This window comes from Elephantulus edwardii, unplaced genomic scaffold (genome assembly GCF_000299155.1).
Source record: "Elephantulus edwardii isolate Elephantulus edwardi_28Jun2011 unplaced genomic scaffold, EleEdw1.0 scaffold00006, whole genome shotgun sequence".
Lineage (NCBI taxonomy): Eukaryota > Metazoa > Chordata > Mammalia > Macroscelidea > Macroscelididae > Elephantulus > Elephantulus edwardii.
Genome location: NW_006399756.1, coordinates 15,489,739 through 15,517,192, shown reverse-complemented (window position 1 = coordinate 15,517,192; position 27,454 = coordinate 15,489,739). Strand labels below are relative to the sequence as shown.

Sequence of the window (27,454 nt, the reverse complement as noted above, 5' to 3'; positions counted from 1 at the left end):
TTTGGTGGGTTCTCAAGGCAGGAAATTAAATGGGAGAAGATTTCCTGTCTTTCACCCATGGAGCCTCTGGTGGATGCACGGGCAGAGCCCTTCCTTCCCCGTACACAACAGAGCTCCCTAACCGGTTATGATCAGAAAATTACCTGGTTCTGATTAGAAGGTTGCCTCCTGTAGCCTCTGCTGCATACGTGGATAGATTTATAGCGTATTTAATGTGAGTGATAAAATCTGCCCAACCTGTACGTGACTGTATGCGTGCTCCCTTGTACTTGACCACATCTATTTGTCTTGGCTGTTTGCCTGTTAAAAAAGTGTATTTCTTATGATTATTAAGAATCTAATTTCTTATATTCCTTTTTATTTATAGCATGAAAGTCTTCTAGTAATAAATTTATGTATTGATTTTATCTAATCCTAAATTTATCTATCTATCTATCTATCTATCTATCTATCTATCTATCATCTATGTATCTATCTATCTATCTTTTCAGATATTTTGAAATGTTGTTGTTAGGTGCGGTTAAATCAAGTGCAATTCGTAGTCTTCTATGAACAGCACACCTGAACCCTGTCCTGTCCTGTGCCATCCTCACAATCTCGGACACACTAGAACCCATTGCTACAGCTGCTGTGTGAGGGATTTCCATCTCATTGATGATCTTCTTCACCTTCACTGGCCCTCCACCTTTCAAAGCATTTCTAAGCATGATGTCCCTTTCCAAGGAATAGCCCCTTTTAACAAAATACTTGAAGTTATGTGTGTCAATTTTTAGTTGCTCATTTTTCTTGTTTACCATTATAAATAGCAACAACTGGACCAACAGCTGTTTTGAATGTGTGCCGAACATGGGTTTGGCAGTTGGCTGAGTCAGTAGTAGGTCCCATAAATGATGAATATTTTGTCTCACCAGAAAGCAGAATAGTAAGATTCAAAAGTGAAAACTTCAGCAAGGTGACATTCCATTAACCCTATCTTTATATAAGATAAATTCTATTCAGAGTTATACTGCAGTGGCATAAGCTTAAGATAACCCTTTCTTGCGAAGTGAAAATCAACAAATTAATATACCGTAAAGAGCTATCTCAGGTCAAATGATCATTTACTTATTAGAATTGGCTAATGAAATGTTACAGTGATTTATGGTCTGCTGCAGTACATTTTTATAATTTAGTAATTTATCTTTCATTTTCAGCTGCTTGTCCAGTTCATTTACTGAGTAATAGTTACTTGAAATGTTTTATCAACAGCTCCATTTTTCTGTTCCTCTTCTCTTTATCTCAGATTCTTATCATGAGGAGTTAGGGAGTAATATTTCATTTTAAGTGACTTGTCTTTCCTATAGATAGTTTGGAAATACCGACAGATTTGATATAATGTGAAGCACAATAATGAATCTGAAATATCTGTGTTGGATTGACTCCTGCTGTTATTATCAAGAACTGTAAAAATGTTATAGGAGGGTTTTTTTTTGTTATGAGAATATCTTTGAGAATAATATCTGAAATATATGGTGATCACAATATGAAACAGCATGAGTATTTGTATAATTAGAAGTGTTATTTATTCTCCATCTAAGGCATGTCACTGGATGGTAGAATATTCTCATCTTTGCTATAATAATCTTTGTTTAGCGAAATTGATTGACTACCTACTTAGTCCTCTACTGAGCATTATGTGATCTACTTTCATAATAAGTATTCAGAAAGCTCTTGAATTTTATTCAGGAAATATTTGTCGAATGCCTGAGTTGAGTGTGGAATTCATGTTTTTATATACTTTACAAATTTCCATGCCTGCAGCCATCTCAATAACTTCCCTATCACTGTTTGCACAACATAATTAGAATAATCGTTTAATTGTTAATTTATTTTTTACATGTAATATTTAAAGGTAAATAATTACAATTTAATACTGAAATAAATATATTCTTTTTAAGTTGTTGAAGATTCAGCAGGGTAGACCTTGTGGTCCATGATCTAGCACAAGAGATGATGCCCATTTGAACCCATTTCATGCTGTATTGACAGACTAGTATATTAGCAAATATGTTATTATAGCCTGTATCTTGGACCAAGACTAGATTATCATTTTTTCATAAAATAAAGTAACATATTTAAAAAAATATATAATGCTTGAAATAAGGTTTGTATGTAAATGTGGAATCAATTTTGCTTTTATACTCATTTTGGAAATTACAAAGGGCATTAATTAAGAATATATAGTTAGTGGTCAGTACAGGCCATGGTCTTTGCAATTACTTGCCATGCATCAGAGAGCTGGACAATGACTAGGGATGATAGAAGGAGAATTGATGCCTTTGAGCTGTGGTGCTGGAGAAGAGTATTGCATATACTATGGACTGCTAGGAGAACAAACAAATTTGTCCTCAAGAGGGTGAAATCAGGCTGCTCCTTGGAGGCAAGGATTCTGAAGCTTCGTCTGACATACTTTGGACATGTTTCAAGGCAGGATCAGTCCTTGGAGAGGGACAACATGCTTGGGAGGGTGGAGGAACAGTGCAGGAGAAGAATACCCTCAATGAGATGGATTGATTCAGTCACTGGGGTAATGGGAGTAGGTGTGTTGGAGACAATAAGATTGGCAAGGGATAGAGCAGGGTTTAGGGCTGTTGTATATAGAGTTGCTATGAGTTGCAGGCAACTCAATGGCACAGAAAACAACAACAACAGTAGTTAATGCTATTTGTTTAGTGGTATTTGTCAACTTTTGCAAGTAATGTGAAAGAAGATATTTATATAAAAGAGCATAAATATTTAAATGTAGTTGTAGAGGTTTAAATTAGGAGTTACACAGTTGTATCTCAGTTCCTTTGCAATCTTGTTATTAAATCTTTGCTCAGATCCTAAATACTGTTGGTTAATGTTTTCTATATTCCCATACTACAGAAAATAGCGACTTTCAGATTTATTAAGTCACAACTCATTAGACTGGTAATGGTGGTAGTAGTGACAGCAGCAGTAGCATCCTGAGAAGTGTTTTTAATCATGTGTCTCGAGGTGGAAACTTGGATATTTATGTCCCAAATTTTAGAAGAGGAAGAGGCTCATAAGGGCTAGACATTTGTCTCCAAACCTATGTTTCTGTGATGTGCCCTTGAGAAGGAACCCACTCCTAGCTGGCCCTCCAGCAGGTTTTCGGCGGCCGGATGTGGCACAGGAAGAGATTGCCTGTCTTTCTCCTGAGGAGCAGCTGGTGGACTTGCCCCTCTGTTTTTTTGGTTGGCAGCACAACTGCTTATTAGTAGATCACCAGAGCTCATTGGCACCAGGGTCCAATGCAGAGTGCCCACCAAACATATAAAGAAAACGTGTGCTTTAAAAAGTGATTCTCACCTCTTTGGAGGGGCCCCGATATTATTGTCATGACAGGAGTCCAGAACGAAAGTTGCACAGTGGAGTGGATTTGGGGGGAAGGATTGTATAACAATGAAAGAATTTTTCTTTTACTTTTCAAAGAGAAGGGGAACTGGGGTTGGGTGTGGGCAGGAAGAAAAGTGCAACATTGAATGACTGGAAACAAAAAAAAAAGTAAAATACAACTCTGTGTGAAGGCATATTAAGAACCAAAAAAACAGTGATTCTATATAATATAGAAAGTGTGTGGAATTGTTCATTGTTCTCCATTCTAGGAGTCATTGGAAAGACGAGTCATAGTTTTCAAAAGGCATTTTGAATGGATATGAACTATTTGCTAAGGCGTATGATACAGGACCCCTCTGTTTTCCTTTGTTGACTCCCCTTTTGATGTCCTTTGCAGAAGTTAGCGCCTTGGGTAGGCTTACGCAAGATCAATATCTCCTACTGGGGCTGGGACGACTTGTCTCCTTTTACCAACACCACCCTGCAGTGGCTTCCTGGCGAGCCCAACGACTCGGGATTCTGTGCATACCTAGAAAGGGCTGCCGTGGCCGGCTTGAAAGCCAATCCTTGTACATCAGTAGCAGATGGCCTTGTGTGTGAAAAACCTGTTGGTAAGTAGTCCAGGAAAACATTTTTTTATTCTTCCCTCCCTCAAAAGATAGCATGTTTTCAACCCTTTTTCTCATCAACTCCTTCCAAGGCGCGATAGCCTGTGGGAGTAACTTTTACCATTTTTTATGTGAAACAGATTCCCTGGCTTGTAGGTAAGTTCTGCTTTATCCACTTTCCTTAATCACTTTTAGTGATCTCAAGGAAGCCTGGTGATGCTAGTCAAAAAGTGGGTGGTTCCAACTCATCAGTCATTCTGCAGGAGAGAGATGGAGCAGTGGGTTACTGTAAGGACATACAGCCTGGAAGCCCCTCTGCCTGGTCTGCCCTGTCCTGTGTAGTCATGAATCGGAGTCAGCTCCCTGATGGTGGGTGGGTTTTATTGATCTCAGCATTATTATGTGACCATTTTTAAAAATTGTATGATACAATTCAGACTTCCTGTTTGAAAGAATGGTATTATAAAAATGACCTTCCGTTATTGTAAGAATATGTTCTTACTTTGTTAATAACTTTCACTTATAATATTTCAAAGAAACATTTATCCAAGATTTAAAAGTATGCTAGAATAATTTTTTTTAAAAAAAATATTTTACTTGCTGTGTGCTGTTGAATCAGATCCGACTGGGACAGGAGGAGATTGCCCCTCCTTCTCCAGCAGAGCATCTGGTGGATTTGAACCGTGTGCTTTGGGATTTGCAGCACAGCTTCTTGCCACTTGGCTACCAGAGCTCCTTTAGTAGAACCATTTTGATATTGCCAATTTATTTTGTTTGGTGGCTAACAGGAAGCAAACATTTCTCATATTATTTGAGAGATTTTTTTGTTCAGTGAAAAAAGAATATTTAAATTTTTTTCTTTTAAATGTTACATTTTGTGTAAAATTTCATTGCAAATTTTTCTATTTTTATTCTTTGTTCATATTAGACATATGTTTACTAATTGGTCATCAAGTCTAAAAAGATGTGGAATACTTATGGGGAAAAAAATGTATCGAGGAAAGAAAGTAATGACTATTCATTCATTTAATATACAAAATAACTGTATTATAGATTAAAATACAATTTAGGATTTTTAAACTGTACAACTTCATTTACTTTATAAATAATTAAAAATTTCCAAAGAATTATGAATTTTTGGGGTTAAAATTTCCAAAGAATTATACACTTTCAGGGGCACTCTGGAACCCTATAACTCTATAGTGAGTTGTTCGAATCCACCAACAGGTCTCAGCGAGGAAGGTAGATTTAGATTTACAGCCCTGGGAGCCGAATGGAGGGTCACTCTGAGTCAGACTTAATGACAGTGAACTTTCAGACACCTTTTAAAATTTGATAATGAGCTTAAATATTGACATGCCAGCTGTTTCCATTTTGACATGATCTTTCTACTAAACTTGGTTTAACAGAAATAACTTCTAAACACGAAAACATAGAAAACCCATGCATTTGTGTGAAAATAAAACTAATAGATGCAATGATTGTCTTTGTTGATGTATTCCAGTTAGTCCAAACCAGAATGCAAGGCCATGCAAGAAGCCGTGTTCTCTGAGGACGTCTTGCTCCAACTGCACGAGTAACGGCATGGAGTGTATGTGGTGCAGCAGCACCAAGCGGTGTGTGGACTCGAACGCCTACATCATCTCCTTCCCGTACGGACAGTGCCTGGAGTGGCAGACTGCCACCTGCTCACGTGAGTGTTTGTTTGAAGGGACTTTTCACTCAGTAGGGGGATGTGTCAAGTCTCTCGGCTGGCAGAGGAACAAAGCACTTGAAGAAATTTAAAAGGATGTAAGAAAAATTATTATTGTCAGAGAGCTGAACAATGAGTAGGGATGATAGGAGGAGAATTGATGCCTTTGAGCTGTGGTGCTGGAGAAGAGTATTGGGTATACCGTGGACTGCCAGGAGAACAAACAGGTTTGACCTAGAGAGGGTGAAATCTAGCTGCTCCTTGGAGGCAAGGGTTCTGAAGCTTCATCTGACATCCTTTGGACCAGTCCTTGGAGAGGGACGTCATGCCTGGGAAGGTGGAAGGACAGCGCAGGAGAGGAAGACCTTGAATGAGATAGATTGACTCAGTGATTGGGGTAATGGGAGTAGGTGTGTCAGAGACAATAAGATTGGCACAGGTTAGAGCAGGGTTTAGGGCTTTTGTACATAGGATTGCTGTGAGTTGCAGGTGACTTGATGGCACATAACAACAACAGCAACAAATGGCTGGTTGTTCAAACCTACAGCAGCCCCAGGAGAGAAACATGTCGTAGTCTGCTATGTACATGTTGTTGTGTACTGTTGAGTCAGAACCAACCCATAGCTGACCCTCCAGTGGGTTTTCAGAGGGAGTTAATTGCACAGGAGGAGATTGTCTATCCTTCACCTGAGGAGTAGCTGGTGGATTTGAACTGGGCACCTATAGGAATGTAGCACAGGTTCTTACCACTAGGCCACCAGAGCTCCTCTTTAGGGAGCTTACTCTTTTAGGAGTTACTGTGAGTGGAATCAGCTGAATGGCAATCAACCTCCCCAGCAAGAAGACCTATTAATGCCATTAGTTTCTAATTTGTGTTTATACCATGATTTGGAATTACATTTATCATCTTACCCTAAATATGAACACTTCATCACATTTGTGTTCACCTGAATCCTAGAAGTATGTTTTGTGGACAGTATAACACTTCATTAAAGTGCTCACTTTAATGTACTAAGCGTAGTTTTGTACTTTTTAAGTTGCTACTTAATTAAGTAGTTTCCTTGTTGTTTTGTTTTTCTTACAAAGCATTGATATCTTTTAAAAGAATTCACATCTGTTATTTTGCACATTTCTCAATTTAGATTTAGCTGTTTCCTAGCAGTTAGATAGTTAGATACAAGCTAAGTGTTTTTGGTAAGAGATATTATTGACAACATATGTTAGTTCAGCCCTTTACTAGGAAGTTATTTTGCTTCTGTTGGTAATGTTAAGCATGAACACTGTTGGCAGTGCCATCAACTAGATTTCCCCATTGAGTGGTAGTACTTTCCCCTTCTTTTAAGTGGTAAGCAGTCTCTGCGATGATACCTTGAAACCATGTGGATACCCCGTTTCCTGCATGTTTTTAGCTGATGGTTTTAGCAATGATAGATGCTCCATTACTTGACTTGTTCATTAATAGTATAAAATGGTGGTTTTCTAATTTTAGCTTTTGTTAGTTGGCAATTGTCTGTAAAAAAAACCAATGTCCCATTGTCCATGCTTCCTTCTTCTATCTTCATTTCTTTCCCTCCTCATTCCTCCTTTCTTCTCTGTGTTTCTAAATCATTGTGAAATATGAGACCACATAGTACTTTTTGATTTTTTTTAGGTGCTACAATCCATTTCACACCAGTTTTTGTTGCTGGAATTATTTGAGAATTGGTCAAGTTGGAACCTCTTTAGACTACTTACTTTTCCCTTTTAACATATTTCCAATGTAGTTTTTGAGTACTTTCTGCAAGAAACAAGTGTTTCAGTCTCTCTTGGTATTTCCCCCAAACCTGACATCAATTGTTTCTCCAAGGATTGTTTGTAGTTTTAAATGAAGAATGCAGTATCCATTTCTGAGAATTAGGTGAACTTTTATGTACTAAGTTGTCACTACTTCTAACCAGGTACTTTTAATAGTTAGTGATAGGTTATGTGTACTTAAACTCAGTCTAACTACACAGCCTTCTTTTTATTCTTCATATTTTTATGTTCATAACAATAAGTGCTGATTTTATTTTTCTCTGTGGCTTGGTTATCATTTTTTTTACAATATCCCACCAGCTCATTTATCTCCTCTTGATTCCTAGTGTATTGATTTTCTTTCCTTAAGAGCTGTCTCTTAGGGATTATTGCAAAAGAAATATTTACGTTAACCGTGGGGACATTTTACAGTCTCCTTTTTCCAGATCCCACCTATTTTTTCATTTGCTTATAATTCTGTATGAGTATAAAGTCATGTAATGTGCTTGTTAATGCCCTTATAATGCAGCTCAGAATTGTTCTGGATTAAGAACCTGTGGACAGTGTCTGGAGCACCCTGGCTGTGGCTGGTGCAATGATCCTAGTAATACAGGAAGAGGATACTGCATTGAAGGCTCGTCCCGGGGACCGATGAAGCTTGTGGGAACACACAGCAATGAGATGGTTCTTGACACCAGTCTTTGTCCCAAGGAAAAATACTATGAATGGTCCTTTATCCAGTGCCCAGGTAATGAAAGTACAATGTGAGTTTTTGATTATATTAACCGAGAAGAATTTTCTGTAGAATATAAGTTACCCAAAAAAGAACGAAAATCAGTTTCAAATTAAAAATATTTTCACTCTTCTTCCGTAAACTATATTAATCTCTCGTGTGAGTTGTATTCTCTTTAGAAACAACAACTAGACTACCTAGGTGCATGGATATAATTATTAGATAAGATTTCATATGAACTATTAAGAGGGAAAATATTCTCCCTTCAGTATAATATTTTATTCCTCAGAATATTAAATCCTATTGGAATCTTGGCAATTCAGAGAGCATGTAGTCAGCCTCATACCAATCAGGTATGAAAGTCTTCTTCCTAATATCTATGACATGGTTATCTGACCATATATTCAAAGCTGGCATTAGACTGACTCAGGAAAGGGCAGGCTTCAGAGCTGTTGTATGCAGAGTTGCTCTCAGTCGCAGGAGACTTGACAACACATAGGAACAACAACAACAACAACAGCATTAATTATCATTGTCATTCGATATTGAATGTCATTTAATTTTTCAGAAGCTCTCTTCTTAGGGAGTCTGTCCTCATACTGAGTCAAAAATCAAGCTTCTTAAGACATTAATTCATGCAATATATTTTTATTGAGTGTTTAGTATTTGTTAAAGAGTAGGTTTGATGCTAGAGACATAATAATGAAAAATTTAGACTACAATAGTTTACCCATGAAACTGATTTTCTAATTAAAATAAATACAATTACCTACACACATATGAACAGATAGTTATTTGTATCTGTGTATGTGCCATTCAAAAATAAAGCAAGAAAGGAGGAGGCAAATTCCCAAATCTCTTCTCAAATCCATTTTTGGGATTCTCTTTTTTCCTTTGTTTTCCATAACCTTTTTATGTTTAATCCACTTGATGTCTCATTCTATAAGTTAGTTCTTCATTTTCTTGATAAAGTTGTAAAGTTTTTAATTTTTCTTATAGTTCAGTTTATCTATTCTTTTCCCACTAGTGTCTTTGATTTCATATCTAAGATGCTTGTTATCCTAACATCATTGCCAAAATGAGGCCTGAAACTTTACGCCTGTATTTCCTTCACATAGTCTTATGGTTTTAGTTCTTGTATTTGGCTATTGAGCTGTTTGTATTTATTTTAGTGTATGATAGGAGATAGAATTGAACTGTATTCTTTTACATGTGGAGATCAAATTGTCCCAGCACCAGTTTGAGACATGGCACTCTTGTTCCAATCAGCTGACCATGATTATATGTATTTGTTTCTAAAATTTCAGTTCTATTCGACTGGCCTATCTATCCACTCTCTGGCCTATATACTTGTACTTACTGTAGCTTTATAGAATATTTTGAGACTGAGAAGCTCCTACTTGATTATTTTCCGAGTTACTTTTGAGTATTCAGGACTCTTATCCACCCTAGTTTGAGAATGAACTTTTTCATTGATGCCAGAAGAGTGTTTGGATTTTTCACAGGGTTTACATTGAATTTGCAGATCACTTTAAATATTATTGACCCCTTAACGATATAAAGCCTTCCCATTATGACTATGGGATGGATCTTTATTTGTTAAGATGGTTTAGAATTTCTTTGAGCAGTGCTTTCTAGTTTTCAATATATACGTCCCTCACCTCTTGGGTTAGATCTAGTCCTACTGCTTACCCACCCCCCACCCCCCACCTCCCCATTTGCAGATATACACCTTTTGATAGCAGTTACAATTAGCTGTTCAGCCTCTCATTAATCAATATGATCTTTTCATCACCGGTAACGTGTCCCTTTTCCCTCTTCCTCTTGCCCCTGGTGACCAACAATAAATAATGGCCTCTGTATTTGGCTTTTCTAGACTTTTTATATAAGTGAGGCCATGCAATTATTACCCTTTTGTGATAGGCTTATTTCATTCACCATAATGGACCTGAGGCATTTGATGCAGAAGGTCAATGATTGTAGTCTATGATATGGATTGCAGTTCAACATCAAGAAGACAAAGGTTCTCACCATTGCACCAGTTGGTATCATCACGATACATGGAGAAAAGATTGAGATCGTTAACAAAATTAGCTTGTTGGTTTCCATAATCGATACCATTGGGCACCAGTAGTCAGGAAATCAGAACACAAATTGCAGTGGGTAAATCTGCTGTCAGGGACTTCTCCAAAGTGTTAAAGAGCACCAGAGTCAGTCTGGAGGCTAAGGTGAGCCTCATCCAAGTCATGTTCTTTGCAGTTACTTCCTGTGCATCTGAGAGCTAGACAATGACTAAGGATGACAGTTGGATAATTGATACCTTTGCATTGTGGTACTGGAGAAGAGTATTGAACAAACCCTAGACTGCCAAGAGAACAAACATGTCAGTCCGGAGGCAAGAATCTTGAAGCTCTGTCTCACATACTTCGAGCATGTTGCCAGGAGGGACCAGTCCTTGGAAAATAATATCATGCCTAAAAGAGTAGAGGGACAGTGCAGGAGAGGAGGGCCCAGATGAAGTGAATTGGCACAGGAACTGGAGTAATGGGGCTAGGTGTATTGGAGACAATGAGACTGACTCAGGTTTGAGTGGGCTTCAGCTATATTGCACATAGGGTCACTATGAGTTGTAGGGGACTCTGCAGCACCTAACAGCAACAACAAAGACATCATGTTTTTAAGTTCCATCATACTGTGGTTTGTTTGAAAACTTCATTTCTTCTTCTGGCTGAATAGTATCCTCTTACCACATTTTCTTTATATATTATTTACCTAATAGACATTTGTTTTGTTTGTTTGGACTGTTGTGAAAATTGCAAAGTGCTGCAGTAAACGTTGGTGTACGAGTTTTGTAGTCTCTGTTTTCAAGTCTTTTGAGTACACCATCAGGAATAAAATAGCTGGGTCATATGATATCTATATTTTTAGTGTTTTGTGAAAAACAGTCATACTTTTCCACAATGGAAATACATGTGAATTCATATTTCTAGGTACTTTTTTATTTTAGGTACTATTATAAATGGAAGTTTTATTCGTTTCCTTTTCAGATTGTTCATATCTATTATGTAAGAAAAGGGAAATTTTAAATTAAAGATGCCCCCTGTGGATGGTATTCCTCAATTCTTTCATTAGAGAGTCAGAATGTAAAACCAAAAAAATAATAAGCAAATTTATGATTACCAGCTATCAACATCTATGACAAATCTGTAGTAATTAGTGTAGAATTGGTGCAAATATGGACAGACAAATGGGCCAGTGAAACATGATAGAGTTTCTAGAGACAGACCCACGCATATTGCCTGATTAATAACAGAGAACACTCTGGCACAGAACGGAGAAGTATGCAATGTGGGAGACTTGGAGTTTATGTAATCAAAATACTATTTTTATCCCCAAATGTTTGGTAGTATTTAACTGATGAAGACCTTTAACCCAGACTTTTCTGTGCAAGAAGTAATTTAACAACCAAGTCAAATTATTTAGTCGAAATGGGGCTATTTTAGTTGCCTAGTTCTCCTCCACGGAGCTCTGGTGGGTTAGTGGTAAGGAGCTGAGGTGCAATCCCAAAGGTATGTGGGTCAAATCCACCAGCTGCTCCGCAGGAGAAGAGCGGCATTCTCCTCCTTTGTGATTTACTGTCTCTGAAAACTGCTGGAGAGTCAGCTGTGAGTCATAGTGACGTGATGGCACACAGTGGCAACAGTTTTCCTCCAGTGAGTTTGGAAGTTTGGGTTTTTCCTCCAAAGCATTTGTCCCTTCCATCTAAAACGTTGCTGGCATTGAAAAATAGTAATATTATTTGCCATATCTTTACTAAGTGTAGAACCTTTGGTAACATCCCTTCTTTAAATACTGACAATTTTTATTTGCCTTGACCAGCCTGCTAGAAGCTTGTGAATTTTCATTGATTTTATGAGCAATTTGTTGAATTGATTTTTCTATTCTTTTTCCACTTTTTCATTTGTTATTTAAATTTTTTCTTCCTCCTCTTCACATTATTTATTCTTCACTGTACTTCTTTTCTAGCCATTTAAAGTGGAAACTTAGATAATTAACATTCTTTCTTTATAAACAGTTTTATAAAATTTTCTCTAAATCAAAATCTAAGTGATTTTGATTAGTATTTTTATGATACGTCTTTTGCCATCATTTAACTTTATCTATGCCTTTGTATTTAAAATATGTTCTTATGGATAGCACATTGCTAGGTTTTGCTGCTTAACCCAATTTGACAGTCTACCATTAAATTAGACAGTTTGGACCATTTTAGACAAATGTAATTATCAATCTGGTTTGGCTTAAATTGACCATCTGCTTATTTGTTTTCCATATTTCCCATCTGTTCTTTGTTCCTATTTACATCTTTTTCTGTCCTTCTTTTGCTTTATTGAACATATTTTATTGTTTCCTTGTTGAATTTATTGATTTTTCAAAATATTTCCTTTTTTGGAGGGTGATTGTTGTAGTTTTTACAGCATACATCTTTAATTTACTACATTTTACATTTAAATAATATTATGCTTCATGTATAGTGTAACACTCTTCCCTCCCCCTCTCCCCACCCCGTTTTCATAGCATTTTGAAATGAAAGTTTACTAGGGTAATTAATTTTGCATTCAACTGTTCATACACATTTTGTTTTATTACATGAATGATAATCTCTATAGTATAACCTCACTCTTCCCACTTCTTCCCTGAGATTCGTATTTCCATTAATCCTTCTATCATACACCTTAATGCCTTTGGAGTTTATTGCTGGATAAATGCCATCCTTTTGGTCATAGGTGGTTGATCATTCCATGACATGAGTCTTACTGTTTAACGTAGTATGAGACCCACAGTACATTTATGTTGTTTTAACTTTAAATGTTAAATGATATTTTAAATACATTTAGAAAATAAAGAGACTCTTAACACCTGGCAAAATGGTGACTAAAGTGGCCAAGTGTATGATATGTCCCAGTCTAGGTCATTTCCCAGATGCAAGAGTTTTAGTACTAAAATAGGTTAGTATTTGGCAAAATGATAGGGCAGGGTCCAGACTCATTGTTGGTAGGTTTGCCATGAGTACCAGTAGTCGACTTGACAACACATAACAACAACACTGACTCAATTTATTTTGCTGCTTAAAACAAGTAAGAAATAGGACAGATGTAAATCAGCAGTTACCATTATACTGGATCTTAGTTAATGAAGGATAATAATTACTCCTCAGAGGTAGAAATACCCAAGGAGGGCCCTACCACTATGCCAGATTAATACCTGAGGAAAGTTTGCATGAAACAAAGGTGCGGAGATGTAGGTAATGTTTGGTGGGCAGGTTGCGCTGAGGTGGAGCTGGAGGTCTGGGTAGGTCATGATGAATCACCTGGTTTTCTGAGGAAGAATAGCAAAGACCCTTCAGCAAAGAACTGCTGAAGGGTCCCCCGTCAAGTCTTCTGCTAAGTACTGTTAAGGCCTGATTGTAGGAAACAGTGTGAAAGAGAACAATCGCTATATTACATGAAGTGCTGTGAAAAGTGCCTGCTTGTAGCATCGAGACGGGAGAAGCTCATTATTCACTGGCAATCAGATTGTGTACTCAGAGAGGCTTTTTTCATTTGTGTGGGAAAATCAGCCCCAGTCAAAATCCTACACTGGTTCTATGGAAAACAAACAAACAAACAAACAATCCCAACAAAAAACAACTTCAAAGTGAGAACATAATGATCAAAAGGTTTCCAATTAACCACATCCTAGGACAAAACTGAAGACTATTTATAGAAATACAGAACTACCCAGCGCCCAAAAAAGTGACGTGAACAATTTGTGTTGCCTGGCATCCGGTCAAAAATTAGCAGGTGTGCCAAAGAGCAGGACCTGACAGACCCCAGTGCCGGGCAGTGCTGCTCCACCCTGAGGGACCACCGCGGGTTGGAAGTGACTCAAGTCATTGTGTGTTGTAGGTACTAGGATGACCCTCTGTTAAATGGATTGACAAGGACCTCAGTGATGGGCTCAAGTGCAGCAGATGTTGTGAAGCTGGTATAAAATTGGGCAGGTTACATGCAGGTCACTCATAGGTCACAGGGAATCAGGGCCATGTCAGTGCCACCGGACAGGAGTTTGCATTTATGAATTTTCCTCCTAATTTGTAGATTTGAGGTTTTGTCAAAACATTATAGCAAAATCTTGGAAAGACAGAATCTGTAAGAGGAGGAAACGCTAATAGTGACAGAAAAGGGAGCACTGGCCGTGGTAATAGCTGCATTGCAATCCTGAAGGAATGCGGTTTGAACCCACCCGCTGTTCTGAGGGAGAAGGATGGGCAGTCTCCTCCTGTGTGATTAACTGCCTCTAAAAACCCACTGGAGGGTCAGCTATGAGTTCTGACTCGACGGTACAACAAAAACAACAATAACAACAACAACAGTGATAGAAAAGTGGTAAAATGGCACTGTGTCAAAGGTTGGATACAAAATCTGGAAAAGCCAGGTGTTTCAGTCTAGTTCTGGCTTCCGTAGATTTCATTGTACCATGAACACATATAACTCAGAGATACCTTCAGCTGAGTCTGATTTTCTTTAGTTCAAATTGAAATAGGATTTTAGCGAAGTCGTGAAACTGGCTCAAATAAGATTCTACCCAGTTTACGCAACTGAATTTGAAAGGGCTATTTCTGTTACTTTTTTTTTTATATAAAATTTTTATTTTATATTGGTTTACTTAGAAAGTTCATATACATTGTATTTCTGTTACTTTTATTACAGATTTGTTTTCTTGAAGTAAGGACTTATTGGCTTACAATTTTTTGTATTTGTTAACTGTTGCTTGCTTCGTCCTTTATCAAACGTATAATTTAATCTTGTGTTTATAAAATTTAATAAGAATTCACATGAATCTTTAAGAACTATGCTAAAAGTTCCTCTTTACTCTATCTCCAAACCTTGAATTTCATGTTGTTGTTATTATGTACCATGGAGTCAGAACCAATACCCATCTGACCGTCCAGTGAGTTTTCAGATGCAGTAAATTACATGGAGATTGGCCATCATGGAATTTCAATACACATCTTATTTGAGTGTCTTGTGCTAGTATTTCAAGCCACATTCTTTATACCTTTAACTTTTTGTAGGAAATACATTTTGAATGTTTGCTGCTCTCTGGATTATTAAAGTGTTTTGTCTTGATGGCTCTTATACTTGATATTAATATTTGATCTTTGTAACTGTGTTTACTCTTTTTCCCCCTAGCTTGTCAGTGTAATGGACATAGCACGTGCATAAATAATAATGTATGTGAGCAGTGTAAAAACCTCACCACGGGAAAGCAGTGCCAAGACTGCATGCCTGGTTACTACGGAGATCCAACCAATGGCGGGCAGTGTACAGGTAATGAAGGGCTCCCGGGCGTCGGTGGATTTTGATTGCATGAAAATCCTCCAAGCTTCTTTGTTTCCTGAATTTGACAAATATATTGCCTTGTTGTCTATGGTGATGTGATAGATGAAAGTTATTTTTACTTTTTAAGACCTCATTATCCAATTAAATAACAGTATCCCATAGTTAGTGAATTATTCTTCTTGCGATAATGAACTAAAAACAGTTTGTATAGTCTGGAAAGCATAGATGTAGTACTATTTCTCCATTTTCAGTTCACCTTACTGAGAAAAATGAATATTAAGCTCATGTATTTATTAACAACCAAAATCCATTAGATTGTTTAGAGAGATTTTTTAAAAAAATAAAAAATGATTTCTTCACATTTCAGTTATTTCTAAAACATTCTAATTATAATTAAGTTATAAGTTAATTTTTTTGAGCCCCAAGTTATCTTGACTTTTCTTTTTTTCTAATACTACCCTTAATAAGACCAATGAGAGAGAGAGCTCTGTTGGCCTAGTGGATAGAAAGTTATGCTACCAAGCCAATAGTGGGTGATTTTAATCTGCAGTTCTCAGGCCTGGTTTGAATTGGTTTTGGTCAAACATTCTTCTAAGTAGTAGAACATTGATCTGTCCATTTGCTGTACAGAGGTAACTTGTGTTTGCTGTGATGCTAAACACTGTGCCATTGATGCACCAAATGTGGTAATGATTACCCACGGCAGACAGTGTTTGGTGGAGCTCCCCGACTGAAACAAGCTTCGAAGCAGGAGTGGCATCCACTTCCGTAATAACTTGCCTCCGGAAACTATGAACTTGGAAAAATGATGGAAGTTATACAAGTGTTCAGGTCTTTCGTTCGTAGGGTTGCTATGAGTCATCTACAACCCGATGGCGCTTAACAACAACCACCACAACCCTTAAAGATGTAGTCATCTAGATAAGTATAAGCTTTTGGTTGTAATTGAATGAAAATGTAACTTCTCTGTAATTATTCATTAAATCACAATTAAAATAGAATTTTATTTTTTTAATGAAAGAAAGTTCTTTTAAGAACTAAAACAAGTTTGCACTGACTGACTTTTGCAAGTAGATTGCTAGCCCTTTCTTCATTGTTTTGGTTTGGTCTGAAAGCTCCCCTGGCACCTGATTTGCATCCTAGCAGCGCAGAAGCCTCCACTAACCAGTGGTGTGGGCACATGAGGCGCATTCACTGAGAATCGAACCTGGGTCTCCAACATGAAAGGTGGAGTTTTGCCAATGAACCACTACTGTCCCTAGGAAATGTATTTGTTATGGATGGTGGGTGGGGCTTTCCATATTTAGATATTATTTTTTAAAATTTGACTTTCTAAAGCATCCACTTCTGAAATGGCTTGCCTCTGGAAACTCTATGTACCAACAGTGCTCAGGCTGTTCGTTCATAGGGTCGCTATGAGTCGTCTATGACTCAATGGCATCAAACAACAACAACAAAGTTAGTCTAGTAGTATTGTCAATATTATATAATTATACTTGTGGATTTTCTTCAGGTTAGTTTTAGACTTGCCCTACTTAGACCTGTTTTGTTATTAACTATTAAATTTCTCATTAATATTCAGGGTCATAGTCAGCAGACTTCCCAGTCCATATCCTGGCAGTATCACTGCCACCTTGGATAGATTTTGTTAATCTCATTGTTCTTTTCTGGAAGATGACTTAGATTAAATTTGAACTCTATACAATTATACACACTGCCATCAAGTCAGTTCTGATTCATAATGATTCTGCATCAGATTTCTGAAGCAGGAAATCGTAATGGAAGATGACTTCCTGTCTTTCTCTGATGGAACTGCTGGTGAATCTGAACTGCTGAAGATATGAGACCTTTCAAAACCTTTGAAATGAAGCAAAACACGACTCACTGTGGACTGTGTCAGCAGGGACCAGTAACAATTTGGAGAAATTGTAAACGTGTAATTCAGATTTCCTTGGCACTATTGTTTTTTCTTATTATCTGCGATATAACTTTTGAAGTAACAGAAAAGAAATAAACTTTTATGTATTAGAATAATGGTCAATACACTACAAAGATAGTACTTTATAATGAAAGATTATGCATGAATTCAGCAAATACTGCTGATGTGGTATTACTTCAAATAAGAGGAAATAGGCACGTATATTCATTAATAATTTGACTAGGGATAGTATTAAGTTTAAGTACAGAAAAAATTGGAAGTCATGAAAAGGAAATGAGACACATAAACATTGGTATCATTCATAATGAGTTGTGCTGCTAATAAACCAAGTGCACGACTCTGGTGGTTCGAATCCACAAGAAGCTCTGTGAGATAGAGATGGACAGTTTCCTCCAACTACTGTCATTTACAGCCCCAGAAACATAATGTAGGGCTGTTAAGGGTCATAGCCCATCCAACAGCAGTGGGTCTGAGTGGCTTTTTGTTTGTTTGTTTGGTTTTTGAAGCATTGCTGTTGTTGTTGGGCGCCATTCAGTCTACTATGACTCATAACTATCCTCTGAGTGATGATCTGAACCCTGCCCTATCCTGTACCATCCTCATCCTCTCTGCCTCACTTAAGTGCATTGTTTTAGCCACTGTATCACTCTATCTTGCTGAGGTTCTTTCCCTCCTTCACTGATGCTCCACCTTTCTGGGCATGATGTCCTTTCCCAAGGAATAGTCCTTCTTTGAAACATATCCAGAGTATGTGAGACTAAGTCCCATTACCCTCTACAAGAAGCATCTTGGCTACACCCTCTCCAAGATATTTTTAATGGTTCTCTTGTCAGTCCATGGACTATTTAGTACTCTTTTCTAGCATCACAACCCAAAGGCATCACTTCTTTTGTCATCTTTATTCACTGTCCAACTCTCAGATGCATAGCAGGTAATTGGAAAGACCATGGCTTGGATCAGGCCCGTCTTATATTTTTCTGACATCCTTGCTCTTAAGCACTTTGGAGAGATCTCTGATTGCAGAATTTCCCAGTGCAACATGTTTTTTTATTTCCTCACTGCTGATTCAAGGTTGTTGATTGTAAATCCAAGTAAGATGATTTGAAATGAACTGTTGGCATTGACTGTATACTATACCAGAAACCACGACTGAAGAGGAATGGGGTCACATTTTTCATCAAAAAGAAAGTTTCAAGATCCATCCTGAAGCAATGATTGGATCTGTAGGGAATTCAGTTAATAAGACTGTTAGTCAAACTTATACACTAACCACTGATACCAATAATTAAGAAGTTAGAGACTTTTCCAACCTCCGCTGTTTGAAATTGAGCAAACATGCAAAAAATCTTAATTAATAATTATTAGTGATTGGAATAAGAAAGCTGAAAGTAAAGAAGGAGAATTGGTGATAGAAATGATTCCAGAGATGGCATGATGGCTTTTTGCAAGACTGTGACCTTTTCATTACAAACATCTTTCAGGCAATGTGAACGGTGACTGTAAGTGTAGACCTTACTGGATGGAATAAACAGGAGTAAAGGAGACTATACTATCAAGTTGGAACTGACTAGTAACTGAGCATTTAGTGACTAAAAATCACGTAAGAAGAAATTGCCCACCCTTCTCCTGTGGATTTCTGGTGGATTCAAACCACAAGCCAGATTAATAGCAAGACACAATGCCTCACTTAGTTCAAATAGCTTCTCAGTCAACAAGTGAATGTTCAGGTTCAGTCCAGCAACAAAAACACAAGAAACTTCTGGTTTACTCAGTCACCTAGAAAACTTTACCTGATAGCAGTTGCGAGTCAACTGTTCTTTTAGTTATTCAGCAAGCAAAATCTTTAACTCTGGTTGCATCTCCAGGACTGAGTCAGGATACACCTTGCAGAGTCTCACCACGGTGTGACCAGCTCTCCCTCTTATGTTGATCCCACAGCTGTTGGTGATGTAGAAGATGCTGATAACAGTGTCTACCGTGTATCTGCAGTTGAGCGGCAGGAGATCACTGCCCCCAGGGGGGTTAAGGGAATAGCTAGAAAAACTGTTTTCAAAAGTCCTCACTGTATATCATATGTGAAGAAACCAAAAAGTCATTAAAAAGATGGGGAGGAAAGACAGAAATCAGTATGTAGAGTCTCTTAAGTGAATAGAAGAAATGATGATGCGAAGAACTGAACAAGAGGAAGATTGGAGGAGAAAAGCTGAATAGATTTCAAAGGTAACTTGGAAAGAAACTGTAATGTACTAAAATATGCAAAGACCTAGAGTTAGAAAACGAAAAAGAACATATTTAACTTTTCTCTGCTAAAGGACTAAAGGCGGAAAAAAGAGTCTTGAATTGTAATACTTCAGGAATCTAGGCAGAAAAAATTCAATGATACATGAAGCATCAAAACAAGATGGAAGAAATACACAGTCACTAAACCAAAAATAATTGACTGATTTTCAATTCTCTCAGGAGGTTGCATATGATCAAGAACCAACAATCTTGCAGAAAGAGGTCCAAGTTGCACTGAAGGCTTTAGCAAAAAACAAAGCTTCAAGAATTGACATAATGTTTGAGATATTTCAGTAAAGAAATGCAATGCTGGAAATGCTCATTTTTCTATGCTAAGAAATTTGGAAATCAGAAACATGACCAACTGATTGGAAAAAAAAAACAAATCTATGTTTCTGACCACTCAAAAAAACCTTCGTGATCCAACAGAGTGTGGAAATGATGAAGCAATATCATTAATATTGTTGTCGTTAGGTGCTTTGAGTCAGCGGACCTTGACTTCTAGGAACCCTAGGTTCAGCAGATGGGAACTGTGCCAATCTTGTGTCGTCCTTACAATCAGGGCTGTACTTCACCCACGGTTGCATTCCCTGTCTCAATCCATATCATTGACTGTTTTCTCCATAACTAACCGTCTTCTTAGCATGATGCCCCTTCCCAAGAACTGACCCTTCTTAACACCATACCCAATTTATATGAGACAAAGACCCACAAGTTTTGCTTATAAGGAGCACTCTGGCTGCACTACTTCACAGATTTGTTTGTACTTTTGACATGGTGTAGTCAACACTCTTTGCCAATATCACAAATCATTAATATTAATATTATTCAAATGTAAAATCTTGATGAAGATAATTGAGTAACATTTGCAGCAAGACATCAACAGGACATTGCCAGAAATTCAAGTTGGATTCAAAAGAGGACTTGGAATGAGGAATAGAATTTGTAATGTCAGATGAGTCTTGGCTGAAAGAAGAGAACATGGGAAATTTTTGAACCTAGGTTTTATTGACTATTTGAAGATATTCAGTTGTGTAGCTCATACAAATTATAAGTAGCATTTCAAAGAATGAATGCCTCATTCATTAATTGTGCTCTTGTGAAAACTGTCCATAGTCTAAGAGAAAGATGCTTGACCAGAATAGAGGGATATTCTGTTGTTTACAATCAGGACCTGACAAACCGTGAGTATATACAGAGGGTTTTTTAAGGCACTTTAGTACTAGGACTTAATGAGCATTAGCAACATAGTTCCTTATTTGTTGCATTGCAAACAAGGGCAACAGTTGGAACTCACCAGAGAAAGATGAGCAGTCCGTGCTCATAAATATTTACACTCTTAGAGTATAAATCAAGTTGATGGCAGTGGGTTTTTGGTCTGTGTTAGTTTTGAAATTTAGACACATTACCTGCATTGTATAATGTCATTTTAAAGACACTGGCAACATTAAGGACAAAGGGATTGATTCTGATGGGAAGATATTTTTTTCCCTCTTTTTTTTTATTAATTTAGTTTGTTTATTATTCATTTCAATGAACATCTACAGAGATTTTGGAATTCCATTCATTCATTGTTGCACCCTTCTCCCCTCACAGCCCCCCCACCCCCACCTGTTTGTTCCTTGCTCCTCTCCTTGAAAAGCAAAAGAAAAACCCCCTCATTGGTACACAATGAAGATCTTAGAGATTAATTAATTCAGTAGGTGGTTGAAAATTGAGTGTAGTTCATTAGTGTGATTCTTTTTATTAGCAGCGTAATTTTTATAATACTTTGCAGTAAATGTAAAACAAATAAATTGTTGTTGTTGTTAAGTGCCATCGAGTCATAGAAGACTCATAGCAACCCTATGAACAAAAGACCTGAACACTTGTATAACTTTCATCATTTCTCTTAAGTTCATAGAGTTTCTGGAGGCAAGCTATTTTAGAATTGGATGCTATTCCTGCCTTCAAGCTTGTTTTAGTCAGGGAGCTCCACCAAACACTGTCCACCATGGGTAACCATTATCGCATTTGACACATCAGTGTCACAGTGTTCAGCATCACAGCAACCACGAGTTACCTCTGTACAGCAAATGGACAGACCAGTGCTATACCACTTAGAAGAATATTTGACCAAAAACAATTAAAACCCGGCCTGAGGGCCACAGATTAAAATCACCCACCTTTAGCTTGGTAGCATAACTTTCTATTCACTAGGCCAACAGAGCTCTTATGTTGTTATTGAAAACAAATAAACTAGAATGTTATTAATCATAAAAATGTTTTAATATACTATTTTAAAAAAGGGAGTTCTGGTGGCCTAGTGGTAAGAAACTTTGCTGCAATTCCAAAAGCACACAGTTCAAATCCACTAGCTGCTCCATGGGAGAAGGATGACCACTCTCCTCCTGTGCAGTTTACTGCCTCTGAAAGTCCACTGGAGGTTTGGCTGCGGGTTGGTTCCAAGTCAGTGGCACACAACAAAATAGGAAAACTACTACTCCACATGATTTACTGACAATAAAAAGAATTCCAACCTTAGTTGACTAATAATTGTCTTAATTTGGATCTTAACTTTTAAAATGAAATTTATTGCATGGTTTTAATTATTTAGTTGGTATTATTGGTATATTCTTTATTAGCACATTTCTAATTGCTTTCAGTGAAATCTGCTTTTGTATTCATGAATTTGTATCTTTTGTTTATTTTCTTGTTTTTCTTAGGTTCTTAAATTGTGTGCTAATCTGATTTTCCATGTAAATAAAAAGAAACAAAAAGCTTAAAGCCAGTTGTCTGCACATTTCAGAAAGGAAAAATAAATGCTTAATTATCTTAAAATAAATTCACTGTTTAAATAATTAAAAAGATAGCTATGTGACAGTCACTTGGCAAGGCAATATTGGTTTTATTCATTGTTTTCATGTGACAAAGTTAAAATTAGTTTGTATTCTCTGAGTACATGTTGCTGACCTATACAGCAGAGAAAAGTCAGACTGAATTTTAAAATATTCCCCAAAGAGATCATTAAACAAATTGTTATGTAATTATATGTAGGTAATTAGTTTATGATATAGCCATGAAATGTTACTTTGATCAAAAAATCTTTTTGAAATAATGTTTTTAATATAAAGTCAATCATATAAACAAAACCAAGAAAGCCATTAAGTTATGCAAAGCAGAACTGCCTGTTTTCATAAACAAAATTCCCCAGTGCATAGTTTTGAACTGGTTTACCTTCTGAGTAGGCTTTTTGAAACCATTGTTCACTCTGCTGTGTTTCTCTGACCTTAAAGGTTCAGTAACACTAGTAATTTTTATGTCCTTCATTTCCCTCCTGGTTCTTTGCATCTTTCACTGCCAATGTAAGCATCTGATGATCATTCCTGGACAGTGGTTAGAAATAAAGCAGAAACTGCCTCTCCAAAGGTTAATGTTTATAAAAAGGTCATCAGAGCTAGAAACCAACAGGGAAGACTCTACCGTTAGGAAGTCCAGAGAGAGCCAGGACCCAGTGACACCTTGAGTTTGAGCTTTTAGCCTATGAGGTCGAGCTTTGTTGTGCTAAGTCACTAAATATCTGATATTTTATTATAGCAGAAACTAATACAGCATTCTAAAAAATGCAAATTAGTTTGAAAAGTCTGAACTTATGGCATTTGATAATTTCAATTTCTGTCCATTATTACCACTTCTGTAATATATTTTAAATATAATTCTGTAATATAAATTTGGAAGCAGGAGTGGCATCCAATTCCTAGAGGACACTCTATGAACTTTGATAAATGTTGATAGCTATAGAGAGGTATTAGGCCTTTTGTTTATAGGGTTGCTATGAGTCATGCTCAATTCAACGGCAATCAACAACAACACACATAAATAATTTTATTTTAGCATAATTGTTCTTGGGCGCTATGGTGACATAGTTTATTCATGTTGTGCAGTCATTGAAAGGTTGGCAGTTCAAATCCACTAGTCTTTCTGAAGTGGAAAGATGGGCAGTCTCTTTTGATAATGATTTCACAGGTTGGAATTAATGCCACTCCATTAGGTTGGGGTTTTGTTTTGGGTTGAGTATGCTAAAAACTGGAGACTAAGGTGCACCCGATACAGGCCATGGTCTTTGCAATCACTTGTTATGCATCAGAGAGCTGGACAATGACCAAGGAGGATAGAAGCAGAATTGACGCCTTTGAGCTGTGGTGCTGGAGAAGAGTATTGAATGTACCATGGACTGCCACGAAAACAAACAGATTCATCCTAGAGAGGGTTAAACCAGGCTACTCCTTGGAGGCAAGGATTCTGGGGCTTCGTCTGACATACTCTGGACATGTTGTAAGGAGAGACAGGTCTTTGGAGAGGGACATCATGCTGGGTAGAGTAGAGGGACAGCGCAGGAGGGGAAAGACCCTCTATGAGGTGGATTGATTCAGTGACTGCGGTAATCGGGATGGGTGTGTCAGAGGCAATGCGATTGGCACAGGATAGAGCAGGGTTTAGGGCTGTTGTACATAGGGTCGCTATGAGTCGCAAATGACTTGACGGCACATAACAACAACCACAAACATGCTAAATCCTACAAGGGAAGCCACGTTGGCATGGCCTTCTAACCACCAGGACTTATCATATTCCTAGTACAATTGGCAATGATGTCATCATGAAAGAGCATGGAAATATAAACTTATCTTTGAAACACATGCTACCAAGTGCTACGTTTTTGGTTCCATGCTAGAAACAAGGAAGAATGCTTTTTATAGGGAACTTCTTTCAATAACCTTTCTAGCATCTCTTTTCTATACTTACTGTTTAGTTTGGCTTATCAGTTGATACTGTAACCTGTATGTTGGAGGGGAGCAGAAATATCACGTGACCACATTATATCCCTCAACTGTGTATCTGGGCTATAAAATCATCATCATATAAAGTTTGACAAACAAAAGGCTACCATATGATCATTTCATAGCTGCTTATTCAGCATAAAAAAATAGCCTCAAATGCTGACAGAGTAATTTCAACACTGTCATGAAGTATAAATTTGAAACAATTGAATTTAAAATGCATTTGTGCCATTTTTCCCTGATGTAAAGCACCGCCAGGGAATTCTGTAAAATGAGTTCATATTAAAAGGTATTTTTAACATAATGTTTTTGGTCTCAGAAATTATTGAAGTCACTATGTGCAATGACAATTCTTCTAAATAATGCTGGAAGCATAATTACTATCAGTTCTGCTGTAAAGAGTAAATAAAGGATTGATTTAAGTTTTTAAAATATTAATACACATCATTTGTGTGTGTGTATGTGTGTTTGTGCATGTGCACACGTTGAAGTCTTGAATACAATACAATTCTATTATGAAACTTCCAGTTGATATTAAAAGATGCCGTGGTGTATTCATTCACTATTTATGAGGTTTTGTATTACTAATGTATCTGGTGTACTTTTAATGTTCAGTGATAATTTCTTTTATTCCTTGCAGTTCTAAACTTTTCACACTTTAAATTCCCACAGTCAAATTCTAAAAACTTAAAGTTATGCATATTTTTAAAAATTTGCTTTTTGAAGAAAAAGAAATAAATTAATGTAGATTCTCTGGTACTAAAAAAGTAGGTTCTTGGAAATTTATGTGATATCAAAGGAATTTCTCTATATGTTTGCATGTGTGTAGGGGTTATTAGTGTTTCCAACTAAGTGATCACAAGCAATTTATAAGACTTCGTGTCCTGGAATATGTCAGATTTTCTTTGCAATTAATGTTTATAGAAATGTATTTATTATTTTATAATTCATGTATTATATAATTTTCCCTTAGAGGGTACTTTAGTTTTTCATTATATTCACAGAGCTATGAAATCATCAGCACAATCTAATTTGACAATTTGTAGTTATATTTTTATTGTTACCCATGGTAATGGGAGTAATACTGGTATTTATTGAGTGCTTGATTTATGTTAAGTTACTTTAAGTTACATTATTTCATTTAACTTTTTAAATGGTGCTGATAGTTAAATACTATTATTCTCTTTTCACCAATGAAGAAATGAAGCCTGAAGCTTAAGTTAATTATCCAGGATTGCATAGCTAATGATTGTAGATACAGATGTTGACATTAAATGGTTTAGATATAAATAACTTGTTTTAATTTTAGCCCACTGAAGCCCGTTCCTTTAAGATATGTACTGTATTAGAAATAGGATTTTCTTTAATTTTCAAATAAGCAAATTTACTTCCTTTTGAAAAAAATAACTTGAAATTTATCTTATTTTGGTTGTTTTCTGGCATTGGGTTATAATGTGGCATTCAGAAAAGTTAAAATGATGATACCTCTCTTGAGCTGAGATAGATATGTTTGTGATTCCAGTACTCAGGACTGTTCTGGTTTTTACTTACAGCTTGTTCATGCAGTGGACATGCGAATGTTTGTCATATGCACACGGGAAAATGTTTCTGCACAACCAAAGGAATAAAAGGGGATCAGTGCCAATTGTAAGTAAAGAGAACTTTTTGGCAATTAGTGAAATGCTTTGTGCTTTAAAAATTATTGTGTGGTGGTGGTGGTGGTGGTGGTGGTGGTGGTGGTTATGTGCCATCGAGCTGACAACTACTCGTAGTGACCCTCAGCACAATAGCTCTGAATCCTGCCCTATCCTGGGCCAGTCTCACTGCCTTTTACACACTGACCCCAGTTTCTCAAATTACTGTGTCAATCCATCTAATTGAGAATCACCCTTTCCTTCACTGTCCCTCCACCCTTTCAAGCATGATGTCTTTCTCTAAGGACGGGTTCCTACTAGCAACATGCCCAAAGTATTGGAGATGGTGCTTCAAAATCCTTGCCACAAAAAAAACCAAACCACAACAAAACACACACAAACAAAACAAAACAAAACAAAACAAAACAAAACAAATGCTTGCCTCCAAGGAGCAAACTGGTTTCACCCTCTCCTTATCAGACCTGACAGACCTGTTTGTTCTCTTGGTGGTCCATACTATGTTCAGAGCTCTCCTCCAGCACCACAACTCCTCAAAGGCACTGCTTCTTCTTCCATCCCCCTTAGTCATTGTCTATTTTCTGATATGTCACATCAATTGTGGTAGTTTTCCTTTTTAAATTTAGTGTTGTGCTATTGTTGTTTGGAACCTTCAAGTTAACTTCAACTCATAGCAACCCTATGTGTTTAAACACATCACCTAAATTTAAAATGTAATAAGTAGATGTAAGTAGGAATATTTTAATAAAGAGTACTTCAAAAGTATAAATAAATACAAGATTAGCAATCGTGTTTTGTAAGTTCAAAGAATGTGAGCTATATAATAGCTCTTCTTTCATTTTCCAATTCTCTCCAAAGTTAAAAAAGAGGTAAAAGCTTAAGATATTAAGAACATTTCTTTCAGGAAAGCCTTTCTGGTCTTGAAATGGAGGAGACCCCAATGTATGTGTTCAATAAATGTATTTAATGGAATAAAATGAAAAAAGTATTGAAGCAATACAGATAAAAGGAATGATTGATTTTTTTTTAGAGGGGTAAGGACTATTTGAAAGGAGAGTAATGAATCTAGTACTTGAAGAATACTCATAATTTTCTGGATAGATGTGGACGTGGAACGATAGGTGGTGCTAGTACTCTCAAAAGAAGGAACACGAATGGGGTCACAGTCTGTCAGGTTTTAGCTTGAGAACATTATG

The 27,454-nt window shown here is 36.9% G+C and overlaps 1 protein-coding gene across 1 annotated transcript in view; it reads left to right on the top strand.

Moving 5' to 3' along the window:
• Nucleotides 1–27,454, top strand: part of ATRNL1 (attractin-like 1) — a 705,738-nt gene that overhangs the window by 147,018 nt on the left and 531,266 nt on the right. Inside the window, exons 16-20 of the mRNA XM_006879915.1 lie at nt 3,779–3,992; nt 5,494–5,682; nt 7,985–8,203; nt 15,421–15,558; nt 26,160–26,253. Of these exons, the coding sequence (XP_006879977.1) occupies nt 3,779–3,992; nt 5,494–5,682; nt 7,985–8,203; nt 15,421–15,558; nt 26,160–26,253 (854 nt within the window). The remainder of the gene's footprint in view (nt 1–3,778; nt 3,993–5,493; nt 5,683–7,984; nt 8,204–15,420; nt 15,559–26,159; nt 26,254–27,454) is intronic.